The sequence below is a fragment of the Xenia sp. Carnegie-2017 genome, unplaced genomic scaffold (genome assembly GCF_021976095.1).
Source record: "Xenia sp. Carnegie-2017 unplaced genomic scaffold, XeniaSp_v1 HiC_scaffold_4, whole genome shotgun sequence".
Lineage (NCBI taxonomy): Eukaryota > Metazoa > Cnidaria > Anthozoa > Malacalcyonacea > Xeniidae > Xenia > Xenia sp. Carnegie-2017.
This window is the reverse complement of record NW_025813504.1, coordinates 1,229,658-1,250,509: the sequence shown is the minus strand read 5'-3', so window position 1 is coordinate 1,250,509 and position 20,852 is coordinate 1,229,658. Positions and strand designations below refer to the sequence as shown.

Below are 20,852 nucleotides of genomic sequence, written 5' to 3'. Positions count from 1 at the left end.
ACAAAAATTTCGAAGATTTGTTTATACTTGGAGACTATGGAATCATTATTCAAATAACTAATTCAAGATAAATCACTTTGGCTAGTGTAACTAAAGCCTAATCCGCAATAACTGAGTAATATAAAGTGAAACTTAACAATATCTTCTTTGTTTACATTCCATATAATAATAAATTTAAAAGTGAAGGAAAATGTTTGCAGTTAACAAACAACAAAAAATGTTCACTAGTGTACTATATTGTACCTCATGTAAGCTTTTGTTACTAGTTTATGGCATACTATCATTCTGGTCTTTTAGATTCTTGTAATTAGGACACGTTTTAGGAACACGTGATAAGCATTTCTCGTAGCAGTTGTATCCACATTCTGCGCATTTGAATCCTACAAAAAACACATTTTAAAATACAAAAGAGTTTTTGGTGGCAGGAGCCAAAATCTCACCACAAAACCTCGTCACGTTTACTCAAGGACTGAAAACACAAGTATCCGATGAGAGCGCGTCAAAGTCAACACAACATGCTTCTACAGATAAATATTCAGAACAAATTCGAACCAAATATGAAGATGTATTTACAGGTCTTGACTGTCTCTCAAAACTATATCACATGGAAGTGAACTCTGATGTACAGCCGGTCATTTATCCGCCACGAAATGTTCCGCATCCTCTTCGAGAGCATCTAGCAAAAACCCTCAAATATACGGTGAAGCAAGAAATTTTGGTAAAAGTCAATGAGTCGTTGGATTGCGTCAATTCAATGGTTACTGTCAAAAAAAGATGGAAGTTTACGCAGCTGTATTGATCCTAAAGACCTCAATATAGCTTTGAAAAGAGCATATTGTCAACTTCCGACAATAGAATAAATCATTGCTCGAATGCCAGGTGCATGTTTCTTCTCGAATCGGGCTATTGGCAAATACCTCTGGACGAAAAAAGCTCCAAGCTCACGACTTTCAATACATTGTTTGGGCGTTTTAGATTTACCTGAATGCCGTTTGGAATCCGAAGTGCTCAAGAAGTGTTTCACAAAAGAATACATGAAATCTTTAAAGATATAGCTAGAGTCAAAACAGACATCGATGACATATTTGTTTGGGGTAAAACACTTCAAGAACACGATGGGCGTCTCAAGGCAACGCTGGGTCGAGCTAGAGAGTGCAATCTAAAATTTAAGCTAGAAAAATGTCACTTTAGAAAAATAAGTGTGGTGTATATTGGACATCAGCTCACACACAAAGGTCTCAAACCAGATCCACAGTCTAGCATCTTAATATATTATGATGTAATGAAATCAGTTTATCTTCAAGTAGACGCCTCGAAGTCGGGACTAGGAGCAGTACTTGTTCAATAAAATAGACCAGTAGCATACGCTTGAAGATCTTTGACACAAGCAAAAACAAGATATGCACAGAGAGAAAAAGAATTGCTAGCGGTCGTGTTTGAGTGTAATCGCTTATATCAGTGCATTTATAACAAGCATGTCATCATATCAGATTCGGGTCATCAGCCACTGGAAACCATCAGCAAGAAATTGTTGGATAAATCATCTCTTCGCTTGCAAAGAATGCTACTGAATTTACAGCGGTTTGATAATGAGGTAAAATATAAACCGGGAACTGAATTATACATAGCAGATACGTTGTCCAGAGCCCATTTGTCAAATGTAAAATCAGAGGAAGAACACTTGATTTGGGTTATCAAGCGATTGCTATGATCTCAATGCTACCATTGTCTGACGGCAAACTAAGAGATATCACTGAAGAAACTAAGAAGGACGATATGATGAAAGAGCTAGTGAAAGTGATTACGGAAGCTTGGCCGAATAATAAGAAAAATCTTTCAATCTTCTTAAAACCATTATAAAGCTACAGAGAAGAACTGACAGTAATTTAAGGGGTGGTAATCAAAGGATAAAAGATGTTGATTCTACCCTCACCGCGAGGAAGTGTTTTAAATAAAATTCATCAAAGCCACATGGGCATTGAAAGAAGTAAACAGCGTGCTCATGAGCTGGTATACTAGCTAGGTATAAATAAAGATATTTAGACAGTTGTTGAAAATTGCTCAATTTGTGCTGAGTATAGATGCAGCAATCGAAAAAGCCTATGTTACCACATACAATACCTAAATACCCATGGCAGATTGTGGCAACAGACATGTCCTATTGGAATAATGATGATTACTTTCTGGTTGTGGACTATTACAGTAGATTCTGAGAGATATTTAAAACTACCAACTCAAAAAGTCCTGGAATAATAGTTATAATGAAAGCACTCTTCGCCCGACATGGAATTGCAGAAAACGTTAAATCCGACAATGGTCTATAACACTCTTCAAGAAAGTTTGCTAAATTTGCCAAAACGTGGGTTTCGAACACATAACGTCTAGAGCAGGGTATCCAGATTCGAATGGGGTAACGGAGAAAACGTTACAAATGGCAAAGTCCACTTGAACGAAAGCTCGAAGAGATAATCGCGATTTAAATTTAGCGATATTAGAGCAAAGAAATACACCAATTGATGACATTGGATCACCAGCGCAATTAATCATGGGAAGAAGACTCCGATCAAATATGCCATCCTTGACAAAACAACTTATTCCAAAAACAGTGAATCCAGAGATCATTCAAATAAAATTGGAAAAGAAGCAAAAACAGAAGAAAAAATGCTACGACAGATCGTCGAAATCCCTCGAAAACTTGATTGAGGGTGAAAATATTTATGTTGAAAGAGAAGGGAAAGGAAAACCAGCCGTTGTTATATTCAAAGCAGAAACCCCACGAAGTTATAATGTGAAAACATCTGAGGTGTAGAATATCGACGAAATAGAAGACATCTGAGGAAAACTAATGATCAAAATTTGCAGCCTGCCCTTCGTTTTCAATCAAAGAAAAATGAAGCAGACACAAAAGAACAAACCCAACTTAAGGAAACAAGAGTAAAAGATGAGCAATCGATTTGTTTAGCAGGAACGACTTTATCACCAATGAAGACAAGATCAGGATGTATCGTAAGTAAGCCAATACAATGAAAAGACTATGTTTAACCTTTAATATAAACATTTATAAAATCAGAACATTAGTTACATTACATAGGGAATAGTTAGTTAATCGTTCATTTAAACTAGAAAGAAATTAATAGAAAAATCAGACTGAAAAATACAAGGATAGCAGTTTTAAAAAAGAGGGTTGTAATATATTGATATAAAACATAATTAATATACATTTATGCCAATTCTTATCAACATAAGAAACCCGTACTCGTGTACATAAGTAGTAGTCTGACTGAAAGAGTCAGAGACGTATCAAGAAAAATAAAGAATATTGCACAGTCCAAAATGCGTAATTTTATAGTAAAATGTAAAATGTCCTTGAAAAAAAGCAAAACGAAAAAAACGAAACAAAAACTATTTACGAATGTGAGTAAAAGGAAAAACTCTCAGAAAAGAATTTGATTATGCTGACGATACAAAACTAAAAATGATTCATTTTTACTGACAAAAAATAGAAAGATGAAAGCCAACCCTTACAAAACAGCCAGGACGAGAAAGAAATCCAGCTTTGTTTCAGGTCAAATAATGCCGTATATAATAAACATTTTAATAACCTCACTTTCACGATCTTTACTTTACTACGGGCTTGGTTAGTGCAAAAGGACCTCGGTCCGTCCATAAAGACCACGAGCTCAGTTATTAAGGCTTAATATACATGAAAAAATTTCTCAATTCTTGTTGGCTCGTATATTACAATTTCATTGGATATTACTTTTCGTAACACCATAGCTTTCACACACGCAGCTAGAACAAGGTAACTAATATTGCCAGTATTCATATTTTTTCCAAACACGCCATGCAAACGGTGAATTGTAAGCTCGTTCACCAAAAAAAATTTACTTAAGCTTGTGCCAGCCATTGCATTTGCTTTGCTTACTTTAATTCAACTTTTACGCCTTTGAAATGTTTTATTTGATTGGCTCTTAGATCACTTCTTTCTTTGATTAACCAATCAGGAGCAAATTTTTTTTAAAAAAATTGCACTGTATTTCCTTTTTTCTGCACTGTGTTTCTTATTTTTTTCCACTAGTATTTACAATAAATTGCACTGCTTTTAATCAACCAATAAGAACTGAGAATTTTTTCATGTATATTATTACAGTGTAAAACAATATAACCAATCCAATGTTGGCTTCTGAGTTTTACATGAAAATGGCGATTGTAAAAAATGGACAAATGACCTTTGAATTTCAGTTTAACAATATTTAGCAATATTTGCACCTTTATGAAGAACGTCTTCAGCCAAATTATTTTTCTCGATATTACGAAAAGCAGCGGCAAGCTCTTCGTACTACAACTGCTTATTTTTTCGTGATTCAAACCAAAACTTTAGCATTTCAAACCCTTGCCAGATCACGTTACGATGATTTAATTCAATTTTTTTCATTTTCGCATCTTTGACATTCAGAAATATTGCCAAATTCTTCCATTTATCAGGAATTTCTTCGGCAAACTTTAGCAGAATTTTGTTTATTTCTGCAAAACAAACGCACATTTAAAAGCAAGTCAGTAAGACTTTTTACTTTGGAAGAAAATGATGGACATTCTACATCAACTATATAGATAAAAATAGCATGAGACTTGTTAAAATTTATCAAAGGCATGTCATGTTGATTTCAGTACAGCTATGGACAACAACATAATACTGCTTTTAGTAGTAATATGCCAAAATGCTAGCACCAAATTTGTTTGGCTACATTGGAAGTTTTATCAAATTGCGTTTGTTACAGTGAAATATGACTCGTAATTTTTGCATCATTTAAACTGCATAACTATGTAGCTATAAATTATCAGCCAACACTGATGATTGCCTAACATAAAATTCGAAAAAAAGCCTTTTTTTAAAGAATTTATTTATTACTTGTAACGTTTCGTCTTTACACAAGACATCATCAGATAGGTAATTAAAATGATCAAGTGTGAGTTTATATTTATATATTAGAAGTGTAGTTATGAGTGTTAGATTACAGTAAGGTGTGATGAACATGATATATATGTATATAAAAATATTATATAAAGTATGAGTGAAGATCTGATATGGAGTGTGAAATGGACGCAAAGCGTAGTGGGATATTTAGAAAAGTTTGGGTGGAATGGAAGTGCCTTTGAGAACAGGAGGCATTCATGGATCATTAAATCAAGAGTGTAAGGTGAGGATGAGATGATAGAGATGTTGTCAAAGGAAGCTCTGTGAACTGATATGTTAATGTGAGATAGGAGCAGGATTTAGTAGGGCATGATGACTTTTTTCTAGTCAGGGCGAAATTCCCTGGTGCTCGGAGGGACGTAGCTGATAAAGAGTTGGAGTTAAAAAATTGAGCAAGATATACTTAAATTGAAGTTATAGATTTTAATTCTACTCGTCATCATGATAAGCGAAGGCATAACATGCCTTTTCATATATCTATGTACCGTCAACTGGGGTTATTTGGGACAGTGGCGTAAATTGGTACGAATATTTAATGCTTTACATTCCATACTCTTTGACAAGCACTCAGTTGATTTATTTAAAAAATTCCTTTTGCACAAAGCCAGTAAGCTTTTTTTCTTTGCTCATTTGAGTGAAACATTTGAATAGTAATATTTTACCTCATAATTCTTGTATTTTTAAGATTTGTTGAAATTTGCTACATTTTTCAAGACACGAAAAAAATTTTGCTGTTGCGAGGCTTCGAAAATAGTAAAATTTACAAACACTGTAATTTTTTTTACACTATGTAACTCTTTGAATTTTAAGATAAACGGTTTAGTTTTCTGAGGACTAGTATTTTCGTCAGAGGATAGTTGTTGATTTAGAGGTTTGCACAGGGTAATTTGGGACATCCGTGGATTAACCACACCTCTTAAAGCTTGTACCTTATTCTTTAAAGCTCTGCCATGTGGCACTGCTTCGAAGGCTGCCATGTTGTATGTTACTTAGTTACGATTAAAAATTGAAATACGGATATTATGATTTCTGATCTGTAATTACTTGGCTAATTGTAGTTAAAGTGTATTTTTCCTGAAGTGTACCCTTTTTCCAATTCACCCCAGAAGCTTGCACATAAGAAAAACATAACTGGGAGAAGATTATAAAACATAAAGTGTCCCATATAATCTTGGCTGGTAAAAATTAAGAATATATAGCAAAATCAAAGGCTGTCCCAATTTCGTCCACATGGGGTAATTTGGGTCTCAAGCATATTTTTAAAAAGTTTAGAGACAAAATAAAATGAATGATGCAGTAATGAGGATGATGCAAAACTGTGATTATTTATTCAACTTTTACCCCCAAAACCTCTATTCATACTTCATGCCTTGGTACAATATTTCAAATGTATATGTAAAAACAGTCCCAAATAACCACAGTTGACGGTAATACTAATACAACAGGAATAACACCCGTGCATTTACGTATATGGTTTGCGTTAAATACTTCATAAGTAAATAGTTTGAGCCCGGGAGTATCGTTACATGTTTGTAAATGATGATCGTCCAGGTTAATAAAGTCCTGAGAAGGACTGTTTTTGCTGTTGTTGACTGACGTTTCGACAATCTTAGCCGGAGTCATCTTCAGAGTCAAATGAGGAGTAAACGTCAGGTTAGCCGTATTTGTTATCTCGTTCGTACGTCATTGTATTGTTTGTACAGGATATGTGTATTGTCATTGTGAATTAGTGTGAAGTAAAATATTTTATTTTTAGTTGTGATGTGTGATTTAGGTGTGATGTTTTTAGTTGTAATGTGTGGGTGTCAATTGTATATTGTCATTGTGGATTAGTGTGAAGTGAAATGTTTTTAGTTGACCGTTTGTTTGTATTGTGAATAAGTCATTTGTAAGGTGCCGGTAATTGCTGTGATCTGTTCAGTGGAGTTTGTATACCAACTTTCTAATGTAAGCCGTTGTCTATAACCAAAGACGAGATCAGAAGCAGGATAGCCCCCATTTTACAATCGTCGACCATACGTGACAACAACTTGACAAAAGACGAACAACAAGCACTCAAACGACTAAAATACGAGAACAACATTGTCATTTTACAAGCAGACAAAGGACGCGTGATGTGGTCATGGACAGGAATGATTACTTTAACAAAATGGACACCCTTTTTAACGACAGACAAACGTACAAACAACTCAAACGAGACCCAACACCATCACTAGTACGAAAAATTGACAGCAAGATCTTCTGTATGAGAAAATCTAACATTATATCTGAACGCATTTACTATCGACTCAGATGTTCAGTACCACGACCTCCCAGACTATACGGACTGCCAAAACTTCTCAAACCACAAATACCCATGCGACCAATTGTATCATTCTGTGGTTCGCATACTTACGAACTTTCAAAGTACTTCACTGACATACTGCAACCACTTACAAACAAATCAAAACACAAGCCATAATCCACTGAAACTTTCATTAAAAAACAGTGCACTGTACAAATACCGGACAACTATATACTAGTGTCTTTTGATGTGAAATCACTGTTCACCAGTATTCCACTTAATCTGGCACTCATTTGTACAAAAACCCTCATTACAAACACCACGGACGTGCTGCCATTACCAACAGAAGACATTATGGAGCTACTGGAGCTCTGCCTCACCTCGGCTTACTTCAAATACAAAGGAACACACTACAAACAATTACATGGGACAGCAATGGGCTCACCCGTTTCTGTTGTAGTTGCCGAAATAGTAATGCAATCTATAGAGGAACGGGCGTTCACGACACTACCTTTTTGGTTTCGCTACGTAGATGACACAATCACAGCACTATATGCAGACGACATTTATGGCTTTCATAATCACATCAACAAACAGAACAGCCACACACAATTTACCAAAGATGTCGAAGAAAACGGAATTGTTCCTTTTCTCGACTGTTTGGTAAAACATGACAATCAAAAACTACGAACAACAGCTTATCGCAAGCCAACACATACTGCCGACTACTAGACCAATCATCTTACAAACCTACATCACACAAAGCCACCACAATCAGAACATTAAAAAGACGTGCACAAATCATATGTGATTCACCGGACGCTATAAACTACCAAAACAAACTATCTCAAACGTGCTTTTGACAAAAACAATTATAACTCTGACTTTATCACACGCAACACTTACAAACCCAACGAACCCAATGAAACGAACAACTCAGTGACAACAGCAACGATACCTTACATCAAAGGTACGTCTGAGACTATCTCGCGTATCTTATGACCATACAACATACGTGTCGCACATAAACCAATCACAAAGTTACGACAAGTACTAACGAACATAAAGGACAATGGATCAAACTTGGAACAAACCCCCCTGAACAGATCACAGCAATTACCGGCACCTTACAAACGTCTTATTCACAATACAAACAAACGATCAACTAAAAACATTAAATATTAATTCACAATAACAATACACAATTGAAACCCACACATTACAACTAAAAACATCACACCTAAATCACACATCACAACTAACAATAAAATATTTCACTTCACACTAATTCACAATGACAATACACATTTCTTGTACACACAATACAATGACGTAAGAACCAGATGACAAAAAATGCTAACCTGACGTTTACTCCTCATTTGACTCTGAAGATGACTCCGTCTAAGGTTGTCGAAACGTCAGTCAACAACAACAAAAACAGTCCTTCTCAGGACTTTATTAACCTGGACGATCATCATTTACAAACATGTAAATACTGCATGTTGAATTTTTATTCTTTTGATGCTACTTGTTCGTTCCTTACTCATGGCAAGAAAGATATACAATCAAATTTTGCCTTAAGAAATTTTCAGCTTTTAAATTTACTGCTTGCAAAGAGCTTCACATATTTCACACGTAACAAACCGCAAATAGTGCAACCTAGTGCAAATATGAAAAAGTTGGTTGAACTAAATTGTTTCAAGCGTAAATGTTGTCATGCCAGTGTTTATTGTCTTAAGATAAAAAATATGCACGGAAGTGTTTTGCTCCAAAGGTTTATGCTATGTTTTTATATTGTCTTTTAATTTTTTATACGTTTAATACTGTGCGTTAACAAAAAATTGGAGCATAAAGAAGGTAACGCAGACATGTTCTAAGATTTGAATCTCACTTTATGTGGGAAACTATTTGGTTTCAGCAAAGAGTTTTTGGTGGGATAGGTTATTTATGTAGTCAAAATGATTATTTTCAAATTTGATTTAAAATAGTTGTGATATTAACATTGTCAATAAAGAATACAATTTAATTAATTTCGTTTTCTTCTTCAATATTTTCCCCTATAAAACTGTATCTCTTTTTGGGAAGGAATAGGGAAAAGTGAGACACCTGGATGTGCTTTACGTTTGAGGTTTGTGTATAAAATTCGTTATAATCAATGCTGGTTTTTTAAAGTATCTTAGTATCACAAAAGTAATATGTGTTATTTGAAATAATAGAATCTAAAAATAACACCAAATTTGTAATGTTTCGCGTTATCTGTGATTGCAAAATGTTCTAACCGCTTAGTTTCTTAACAATGAACAATCTTTATAAACAAAAGTCAAAGGATATTTTAAGAATTAATGGAATCAACTTCATCAGGACTCCAAGTACGTTCATGATTTCCCCTCTTTTTGACTATTAAAGAGTTCATTTAATAAAGCTCCAAATTTTGTATATTTACGTTCTAATATAATAAGCATACCTTCTTTTTTCTCCGTATGAACGTGTAAATTTGAAGGGTCTTTACCATCAGCAGCATCATCAGACTTTATTTCTTTGAAAAAGATATAAAAGTAGAGCAAGTGACCATAGCACAAAATAGAAGGGTGCGTTTTATAATAAATATGTGTCTGGGGAAATACTGAGTTAAGTGGAGTTTATAAAATTTACTGGATTAAATAAAAAAAAACCAAGAATCAATTCTTCAAGTAAATTATTAGAAATTAGCTACACATTCTTTCCAAGGATAAAGATATATATCAATCTAGGTTTTTAAAGTAATAAACAATTTTATAAAATCCAAGTATTGTAAATGTGGTATTTTTCATAAAATATTCAAAATGAAAAACAGGAAATATGTAAAACTTTATTTATGTCATAATTTTTACTTAGGTTTTTTTAATTGTTCTAATTTTTACAAACAAAATTTAAAAGCAATTAGTAAAACTCGTTAAATATAGAAATAACAAAATATATTTGTAATAAAATAACTTGCCCCAGCCTTGTAGCTATAATAAAGAGCAAAAAGAATTTTAAATAGAGTACTTGAGATTTTTTTAAAGCATACGTTTGTATTAAGTAAAAAGGAGATATATCAAAAAAGAAAAATAGTTGAACCAGGGCAAAGTAAAACAAATTGTATTTTAGCATATCAATTTAAAAGGTTTAAGAGTAAAAGGCTCTCAGTAGTTTCTAGCCCTTAACTGCAAACCAAATATTAAAGCATAAGATGGAAAGAAAACATTTTTTTGTTTTCTTTCCATCTTATGAAAACATCAACAAAAAATATTTTGCTAAAAACAAATTTTAATTGCATGTGTCGTTGTTTCTTAGTTGTTTAGTTTTATTTATATGTTAAAAGAGATTTAAAATATTTTTGCTCTTAAAAACATATTGAAGTGCATTACATTGTTCTAAGTTTTTCATCAAACTTTAGGAAAAAAATCTTTTTTATCCATTTTAAGATAGCTCTACAAATGGACTATATATAAGAGAACTTAACTAGATAAATGCTCAAGATGGTTGAACGGCCAAAAATAGGATCATTACTCCAAATGAATCCCAATTTCACCAGAAACATCTTTAACTAATTTTGTAAATATTCTTAAATATGTTTTTTCAGTTCAGATCTAGCCAAACATAATAAAAGAAGAATTCATGATTTGTAAACACAAAAGACCAAAACTATTTTGTCTGAAATTTCAAAAAACCTCAAAAGTTACACTTAAAACGCTTATATATGCTCTAATATACAAAAATAAAGAATAACATACCAAAACTGCTCAAAGATTCAGCAGCAACAACATGATCCGAAGCAACGGATTTTTTTTTAATTGCCTGCGCTTTTTCATAAAATTCTTCTGCTTTGTCATATTCTTTAATAAAATGGTACACATTGCTAAGATCGTTTAAAGTCGTAGCTACATCAACATGTTCTGGACCAAGTGATTTTTGTCGAATTTCAAGCGCTTTTTCATAACATTCTTTGGCTTTGTCATATTCTTTAGTACGACGATACACATTGCCAAGGTCGTTTAAAGTCGTAGCTACATCAACATGTTCAGTACCAAGTGATTTTTTTCGAATTTCTAACGCTTTTTCATAACACACTTTGGCTTTAGCATATTTTTTGGTCTCATAGTACACTTCACCAAGATTTTCTAAAGTCATAGCTCCATCAAATTGTTCAGGACCCAGTGATTTTTGTCCAATTTCAATCGCTTTTTTATAACACTCTTTGGCTTTGGCAACATGTTTGGTCTTATAATACACATTACCAAGATCGTGTAAAGTCGAAGCTACGTCAACATGTTTAGGACCAAGTGATTTTTGTTCAATTTCTAACGCTTTTTCATAACACTCTTTGGACTTGTCATATTCTTTAGTACGACGATACACATTGCCAAGATCGTTTAAAGTCATAGCTACATCGACATGTTTAGAACCAGGTGATTTTTGACAAATTTCCCACGCTTTTTCATAACAATCTTTGGCTTTGGCATAATTGTTGGTCTCATAATACACATTACCAAGATCGTTTAAAGTCCAAGCTACATAAAAATGTTCAGGACCAAAAGATTTTTGTCGAATTTCCAACGCTTTTTCATGAAATTCTCTTGCTTTGTCATAATATGTAGTACAACAATACATATTACCAAGGTTGTTTAAAGTCGTAGCTACATCAACATGTTGAGGACCTAGTGATTTTTTTTTAATTTCCAACGCTTTTTCATAACATTCTTTGGCTTTGGCATATTTGTTGGTATCATAATAAACATTACCAAGAATGTTTAAAGTCGTAGCCACGTCAACATGTTCAGGACCTAGTGATTTTTGTCGAATTTCCAGCGCTTTTTCATAACATTCATTGGCTTTAGCATATTTGTTGATCACATAATACACATTACCAAGATTGTTTAAAGTCGTAGCTACATCAACATGATCAGGACCTAAAGATTTATTTCGAATTTCCAACGCTTTTTCATAACACTCTTTGGCTTTGTTAAAATTGTTGCTCTCAAAATACACATTACCAAGATTGTCAAACGTTGTAGCTACATCAACATGCTCAGGACCTAGTAAAGTTTTTTGAATTTCGAGACATTTCTTAAAACATTTCTTAGCTTTTTCGTATTTTCCGATTTTGTAATACTCCATGCCATGTTTGTTTGATATCTTAGCACCATTTTGCTGTTGTGATTCTTTTTTGAATTTAAAATAATTGAATATGAAATTCATTATCTTTCTGACATTTCCACCGCTAGAAAAAATTATTATAGTTCATGTACTTTTCATTGTTAACATATAGGCAATATAGGTTTACTTCGTTTTTATTTATTATTATTTTAATTTTTAATGTTTACCGTCTATGGCCTGCCTTGACAATTCTGAAACATTTATGAAGCCAAATAACAGTTAACTCTCTGATCTGATAAAAGACTGGTTATATAGTTTCTGTAGGTATCACAAAAGTGAAACCCGATAACACATGCGACGATACGACAAATTAGATTCTTGCACGGACAGTTTTTAAATGGAGACATTTCATGACCATAGGAAACATTTTGATGTCAAATTGAATTGAATAACTTGTTCTACCCATGACATATATTTTTTATTAATAAAAAAGTTGTGGAAGTAAAATATTCAAAAATCTACGTTGGGAATCGTTCTCTGCGAACATTCCTATTTGCTATTTGAATCTTGTACGGTTGGAAAAGAAAATAATAATCTGGTGTAACTTTGTTTATTCCCATTCTGCTATTTTGACGCAATTAGCTCAGCATGTTCTATGTGTTAATAACACACTTTTCAGTAGTGTTTAATATGATGTTCTAGCGTCAATAGTGAGCTTTAGTAAGTGTGTACTAATATATATTGCGACTTAATTCAAGTACGACTTCGAAGTTTGACCGTTTGCTGGATTGGCTCGAGAAAGTTTGTTGTCGTTGTTGCTTCAGCAAAACTTTATTTCAGTTATAAAAAAAGACTGAGTTTTTTTCTCTGAAAACCACCGAGTTTTGTAAAGCATTTAGCTCTAGCTACGGCTTTATTTGTTAATATGTAATAATGATTCTGCTAGAATATAGGACTCTTTATAGACAGAAAAATCTTTACTAATTTACATTTTATGTTTTACACATTTGTAGTTTTTTACTGCTTGTTTACATTTTCATTTGCATTTGAGATGCATGGAAGTAAACAAAGTTTTTTTCATGAAGCTGTTCTATCAAGGCATTTCTGAGTTGCAGAAATATCACAAAGTAAATTTTTTATATTGCTAAATAAATATTTACACTAGCTACATGGACAAAGTTTGACTTTACTGATTTAAACGTTGACAAATATTGATGGTGCTCGATATTGTTCATGGTCAACAATGTGAATTCTATTGTTGAATTGGTTCAAGTGAACCAATGTATGAGTTTGCTTTGCAAATAAGATATGATTAATTTATTAACAAATTTGTAAAAGTAGAATAGGTTTAAAAAACGAGTTTGGTGATTGTGTCTCAAGTATTGACAATGTAACAGTGAACCAAGAGGACGTTTAAACTTGGTAAACACATATTGCTATGAACATTTTCCATTCACTAGAATAAAAAATGATTCAGCCTTGGAAAGGTAATGATTCAAGAAAACACAATGTCTTTAGGCAACGAAAATCAAATGTGGAAAAAAAGCACACTTAAAATTAATGAGAATTATTTAGTTTAAATAGATCCAGACGCAACTTTGTTATTACGTATTTAAATGTTAACTGGTGCTTAAATAATGTGTGGCAAACATCTGTTACATTAAAGTAAATGGTTTAACCCGGGAGTATCATTATATGTTTATAAATGTAGATCGTCCAGGTTGGTATAGTCCAGAGAAGGACTGTTTTTGTTGTTGTTGACTAAGGTGCCAGTAATTGCTGTGATCTGTTCAGGGGGGGGGGGTTCCAAGTTGTTATACCAACTTTCGAATATAAGCCGTTGTCTATAGTCAGTACAGTAAGTAATGCATAAAGGACATAAAGGACAACAAACAACCCAACGAACGACAAGGTGCAGATTACAAAATAAACTTCTCCACTGACACGCCTCCTATATCGATAAAACTGGCAGGAACTTAAACATAAGACTTACTGAACACAAACGAGCTACTAAGAAACAAGACAAAACTAATCACATTGCCAAACATCACCAAATCACAAAGCACAATATTGACTGGGACTCGGCAAAATGCATTACTTACAGTACTGACTATAAACAATGGCTTACATTAGAAAGTAGTTATACCAACTTGGAACAAACCCCCCTGAACAGATCACAGCAATTACCGTCATATTATAAACGACTTATTCACAACACAAACAAACGGTCAACTAAAAGCATTACACTTCACACTAATTCGCAATGACAATACACAATTGACACCCACACATTACAATTAAAAACATCACACCTAAATCACACATCACAACTAAAAACATTTCACTTCACACCAATTCACAATGACCATACACAATTGACACCCACACAATTCCTGTACACACAATACAATGACGTAAGAACCAGATAACAAATACTGCTAACCTGACGTTTACTCCCCATTTGACTCTGAAGATGACTACAGCCAAGGTTGTCGAAACGTCAGTCAACAACAACAAAAACAGTCCTTCTCAGGACTTTATTAACTTGGACGATCATCATTTACAAACATGTAATCTGTTACATTACAAATATTGCTAAAACGTTATGAAAAGTCAGTCTCGAATAGGAGTCATTACTTCTGTTAATTGTCTCGCTACGCTAAAATGAACACAATCTTATTGGCGTAAACATGGATGTTTTTAAAATGAACGGTATCTTCACAAAAAAGCCTCATGAATCATTATTAGATTCATTGAATGGTTACTTTATCGTAAGTTTGGAAAGTTTGCATGCTTGTTGCAACATAAAACATTGCGACATTTGTATATGTACGTTTTGTACTCCTGCACTCGTTAGTCTTTGTAGTAAATAATACCTTTAAGTACACTTCAATTAATTTGAATTTATATAATTTAAAAGAAACGAAAACGTAAGAGATTCTATTTTGCCACTGTTCTACGTCACAAGGAAGTCATGTGAGATAGAGCGCGCGATATCAAGATCAGTTCAAGCGTAGGTTTCACAGCGATCAGTTACAAAAAGTTCCTTTTCACATTATATTACAAATTTTTTGAATTATGGCTTCTACAAAAGAAGAGTATACGACAAGAGATGATGTCAGAGATGAAGCAGCACTCCTGGGTTTTACTGAACACAATGAGCGAGATGACATGATGGAAGAAAGCGAAGAAGTGCAAGTCACATCAAAGAATTTGAGTGTGGCAACGGCCTTCTGTAGGATGAATAAAGCAATGACTGCAATGAGTGAATCACTCAGGTTAATGCAGCAAACGTCAGTATCCTCTACAGTAGAATCTACTCGTGAGAGGAGAGCAAGTGCTTTAATCCCTGAATCAGGTCATGACGCAGATTGTGAAGTCTTGTTGGCACAAAACGAAGAACCTTCGACCAAGCGTAATTCTAAAGTACAACAACTAGCAGTGGATCCGTTTCTAGAAGAGATTTCGCAGACTCTAGACGAAACTGAGAAAACTTTACTAATCGTCAACGAGAAGCTAGCCTCAATTATCAACCAACATTGGCTGAATAGGCTGAGAAAAGAGCAATTGAAGGAAAAACAGGCTAAATATTTTAGGCTGAAGAACTGCGATCGCCTTATTGTACCCAAGGTAAACCCCGAAATTCGGAGAACATTACACCGCACATCTAGAGGGCGTGATTTACAATTGAGTGCCATTCAATCAGCCCTGACAAATGTCGGTCATATAGCATCGAAAAGCACCAATAAACTGTTGATTGCCCGCAATAACAGCGGCGAACTGAATATTGATAATCTTGTTTGTATGAACGTTGATATCATAGCGATCCTGGGACATTTAAGTTTTGAATTGTCTCAAGGACAACGTGACGCTATACTTCCCAATCTCAATCGAAAATTTTGTACTTTATGCGCATCGCATGTTCACATTACGAAATATTTGTTTGGAGATGGATTGCAAACCCAAATTAAACACATTCGCACAACTAACAAGTTTGGCAACGCGACAACAAGCTCTTCTAATGCCACTTGGCAGAAACATTCCAACAAGGGAAACGATAATGGCGCCCTTTTTTAACCCGTCATCATAGAAACAACCCATACCAGTCGAAGAGGAAACAATTCGGGAAGAAACGATCGGACACAATGAACGATATGCGAATATTTGTGGCGACAGAACGAGCTGAGAAGATAAAACGCATGTGCCATGAGCTGCTATAAGCTTCTAACCCAAAAATAAAGGATGTTTCTCGGGTTTTGGGCACTCTAACTTCGAGCCTCCGGGGCCTGATGTACAGTCAGTTGCATTATCACTGGCGGGAAATGAATAAAAACGATGCCCTTAAGTTAAACCGGGGTAATTTTGACAAGACATTGACCCTTTCTTCCGAGGTCATACATGATTCACGATGGTTACAGTCATCAATATGCACGACTTACAGGCAATTTACTCACAATGAGCCTAGTATATGCCTATTTATCGGGGAACTCTTCTCTGATAGAGGCATTTCACCAGAGGCTTCTTAAATCATCCAGCAGTCTTGGCACAATGGTACCAAGAAGCAATATTCTACATACCTTCACCGTTAGCGATACTATTGCAACGCAAACAATATCGATCCTGTCGCGTCCTCTGTAGAAGAGGGCATTAATTTTCTTACAAAATTATACCAGGAAGCTTTATCCTGCAGCGATATTAATATTGCAATGAGTGCCTTATGTACAAATGCTACCAAGTGGCATCTCGTTTGGTACATATCCACTTGTTGCTAGGTTTGTTAAAAGTTTATTTTTTGCAAGACCAGCTCTTCCTAGATATGTCATGGTCTGGGACGTTTCAGTGATATTCAAACATCTTCGAAACCCTCAACCTCCAAAAGATCTTAATTTGAAATCATTAACACTAAAAACAGTAATGCTTTTTGTTTTATTATCTGGTCAGCGATGTCAAAAACTTCATGCATTGGATATTTCTCATATGGTGAAGAAAGAAGATCAAATATATTTTCATTTTCACCAACTGCTCAAAACATCTAAACCTAGTAAGCATGCTGCTCCTTTAGAATTTCGGGCTTATCCACCGAAGATTAGGTTATTTGTATTCAATTATTTGTCCCATTATCTAAATGCCACTGCAGCCATACAAAATAATGCAAGACAACTCCTATTGAGCTATCAAAAACCTTATCATTCGGTCACTTAAGCCATCATTTCCCGATGGTTAAAATACGTGTTAAAGGATGCTGGTATAAATACTGGCGTTTACAGTGCACACAGTACTAGAACTGCATCAACCTCTGCGGGAAACGCATTGAATATTTCTATGGACACTATTATGAATGCAGCTACATGGCGTAATGAACAAACTTCTCAAACATTTATAATAAACCAATTGAGGCAGAGAACTTTGGCAATGATCTATTTTCTGAAATTTGTGAGTCAGAAAATGTGAAATTTCAATTTTATAATTTTGTTATTAGTTATTGATCATGTCCACATTGCTGTAGAATCTCATATGACTAACTAGTGACGTAGAACAGTGACGAAATAGAATTAGAAAATTAAACGAGACTTACCTGAAGTCGAAGTTTGATTAAAATTCTATGAGTTACTGTTAAGGAACTAGGAAGTCACACACCAAACTACTAACTTATTTCTTTTGAAATGATGTTAAATAATACTTGCTTTCCAATAAGTTTAAGGACGTTTGCAAATTTTTTAAAAACTAAACTTGATATCGCGCGCTCTATCTCAAATGACTTCTTAGTTCCTGAACAGTAACTCATAAAATTTTAATCAAACTTCGACTTCAGCTAAGTCTCTAAGTCTCGTTCAATTTTCTAATTCTAGGAATTTTTGACTTTAGTTAACAAAACCATATTTACAATCCTATAACCTACATTGAAACGTTGAAATTTACCAATGAACAAGCATTTACGTACTTGTTAGGAATGAAACTATAAGCTCTCACAATATATCTTATATATCTTTCCTGTTTTCTTACAACCTTTCGCCACCTTCAAAAATCTTCTGCTCTGCGTATGAGATGACTAATGTTTCAAAATCACTTTTTTTTCAATACAACTTCATAGTACACTGTTGTCAAGTTACTAGTCAGAAAAACGGTGGACTTAACGCATGCGCAAAGAATTATGCCAAGCATTACACAGTCAATGAGTGGGGCTTCGAAATCACTTTATACATATTCAAAGCCTCAGTTTCTCTCAACTGATTCTATGATTTGAAATACCTAGGAGAATATCTTGCCATAGATGGAGAAATGACTTTGCTGATGATTAGATAGAGTGTGATTTTTATGTCGCTCTCAATATGTGAATGTGAGTGAGCTTTTAGAATACGGGCATGGACTTCTTCAAGAATTTTTATTGCCGAAATAAATATAAATCTCAGAGCATCGACGACTTTTCCGTAAAGCAACTTCGTGAATATATCAGGAAATACATCACATTTTGGTCCGAAAGAAAAGGAGCAACGGAATATACAAAGCAATTAAGCTCCTTCGTAAGGAAGGAATTGTCTACGTTGAGTTTTAAATCGTATGCACTCACCTACCATGAAGTAGTTTATCTAAATTATATATAATTCACATGTCGTCGTATAGATGGCTTAGACGCAAATAAGACATTGAAAAGGCTTAGTGTAAAAGCTCAAATAAAATATTTTATTTTTGAAATACATAAAATTCAGTCAAAATTTATGTATATTCATTTAATGGTGGATTCAAATTTATATTCGAAGACTAATAAATACAACGCTTAATTTCGCCTTATTTTATTATAACTATAAATTCATGTTATGAATAATTTTTCTTGATTTTTAAAACGTCGTATCGTCCGACTACCGGTCTGCTTTCAAACTTAAAATCGTCGAATCATGTTTCCCTTTAATCATAACTCACTGCTTTAAAAGAACGCACGACAAGTAATTGTTAAATGATTATTGAGTACTATTGGTTTTGTAAGAATTTTAACGCTTGGGAATTAAAGCAAGCTAAGAATATATTCAAAGTCCGAAATAATTAAAATTACAGATAAAATAACTGATCATCTATGACGTATAGTAATTACAACTTTATTTATTTTTTGTGTATCATACCTTGAACTGATAACGACTTCAACTTTCTTTAATTCATCTCATAAAAACATCATACGCACCTTTAATTCCGTGTATAATAAATGTTTTAATGCAAAGGAATTTGAGCCATCGTAGGAATATATTGTTATGCAAAGCAAGAGTATTACACCATATGATTTTTATTGTTGTTAATCATAACATTTTTTAAATAATATAGGGAGCATTGATTGCACAAAACATTACATGTATATTTGAATTATAACTTTGCGATGTTTTTATCGTAGTGCATATGCTTGCTTTAATAATTTGATCATTTCTCTAGTACTTATAATTAAATGTTATTTATAAATTAATTTGCACAGCAAGAGTGTAAATGCTGATATATTTTAACATAATAATGAAATGCCGGCTGAAAATTGCAACACACAAACTTGTTTAATTATTCAAGAAATTTGAAAGAAACATAAACAAAACAAATGTATTATGTCTTCGTTTTATTATATATGAACATGAAAATAGCAAGCAAAACACTTATTGACGATTTTAATTAAACAACCTAAAATCCAAATGTTCTTTAAATAGTGGCAAACATTAGATGTACTGACTATGTATGAGCAATATGCAATTTTCCGAAAATTTTGCTAAAAGGTCAGAACGTTACCTCCCCAGCGACTTTTCATATTATTTAGCTTCCCTAATACGAAGTATAGTCTACAACCACAAAGCAAACGAGAGTCTTCACGTCCTCCATCATATTTTGACCTGCTGCATCCAAGCCATTTTCCTCATCCAGGTAATTCAATAGTGGTCATTATTAGAAGGAAATCTAGAAGCTTTTTTGAATGCGTGAGCATATTTTTTAGAACTGCACAGAACTTTTTAATCTGGCTTTTATTGTGACATGATTATTATATATATATATATATATATATATAAGTAGTTTAACTATATTGCCTGAGAACAACTTACAGGGTACAACTTATTGAGGACAATTTACGAGTCACAGCAAATTGAAGATAACTTATACGGCGGTGCACGTTCACAAAACAACACATTACAAGTCTTGGAGACAACGACTAAGCCTTTTTTGGCTTCTGTACCTTTAATCTGTTTAGAAAAACTATTGTGAATCATTATTGGAATCACGTACTCTAAATTCCTGATTGAACCGTCAAAGCTCTACGTATCCAAGCTTTGTAATTTTAGATATCCATTTCTTGGCTTCTTCCTCCGTCGCAGCATACAAATTATACAATCGTTTCTCTGTACGAAGCTACAGAAGCATATAAGGCAGTAAAAGTAGTCTTTAAGAAGAATAAGTATTTTACATGCATGATGGTTTCCATCGGTTTTATTTCAAAGATTTAAAAACAGGGTTCAA

The 20,852-nt window shown here is 33.8% G+C and overlaps 1 protein-coding gene across 2 annotated transcripts; it reads right to left on the bottom strand.

Moving 5' to 3' along the window:
- Positions 1-20: 20 nt before the first annotated feature.
- On the bottom strand, positions 21-19,575 carry LOC124455741 (nephrocystin-3-like). Of its 2 annotated transcripts, none has more exons than XM_047006371.1 (4): positions 19,493-19,575; positions 11,015-12,501; positions 9,724-9,795; positions 21-380 (listed from the first exon to the last, which is right to left on the bottom strand). In XM_047006371.1, the coding sequence occupies exons 2-4, from the start codon at positions 12,477-12,479 to the stop codon at positions 268-270; spliced, it is 1,650 nt and encodes a 549-aa protein (XP_046862327.1). In that variant the 5' UTR covers positions 12,480-12,501; positions 19,493-19,575; the 3' UTR covers positions 21-267. The 2 variants fall into 2 exon arrangements, with proteins under 2 accessions (XP_046862327.1, XP_046862326.1); XM_047006370.1 differs by lacking the exon at positions 21-380 and adding an exon at positions 3,031-4,524.
- Between the last annotated feature and the right edge of the window lie 1,277 nt (positions 19,576-20,852).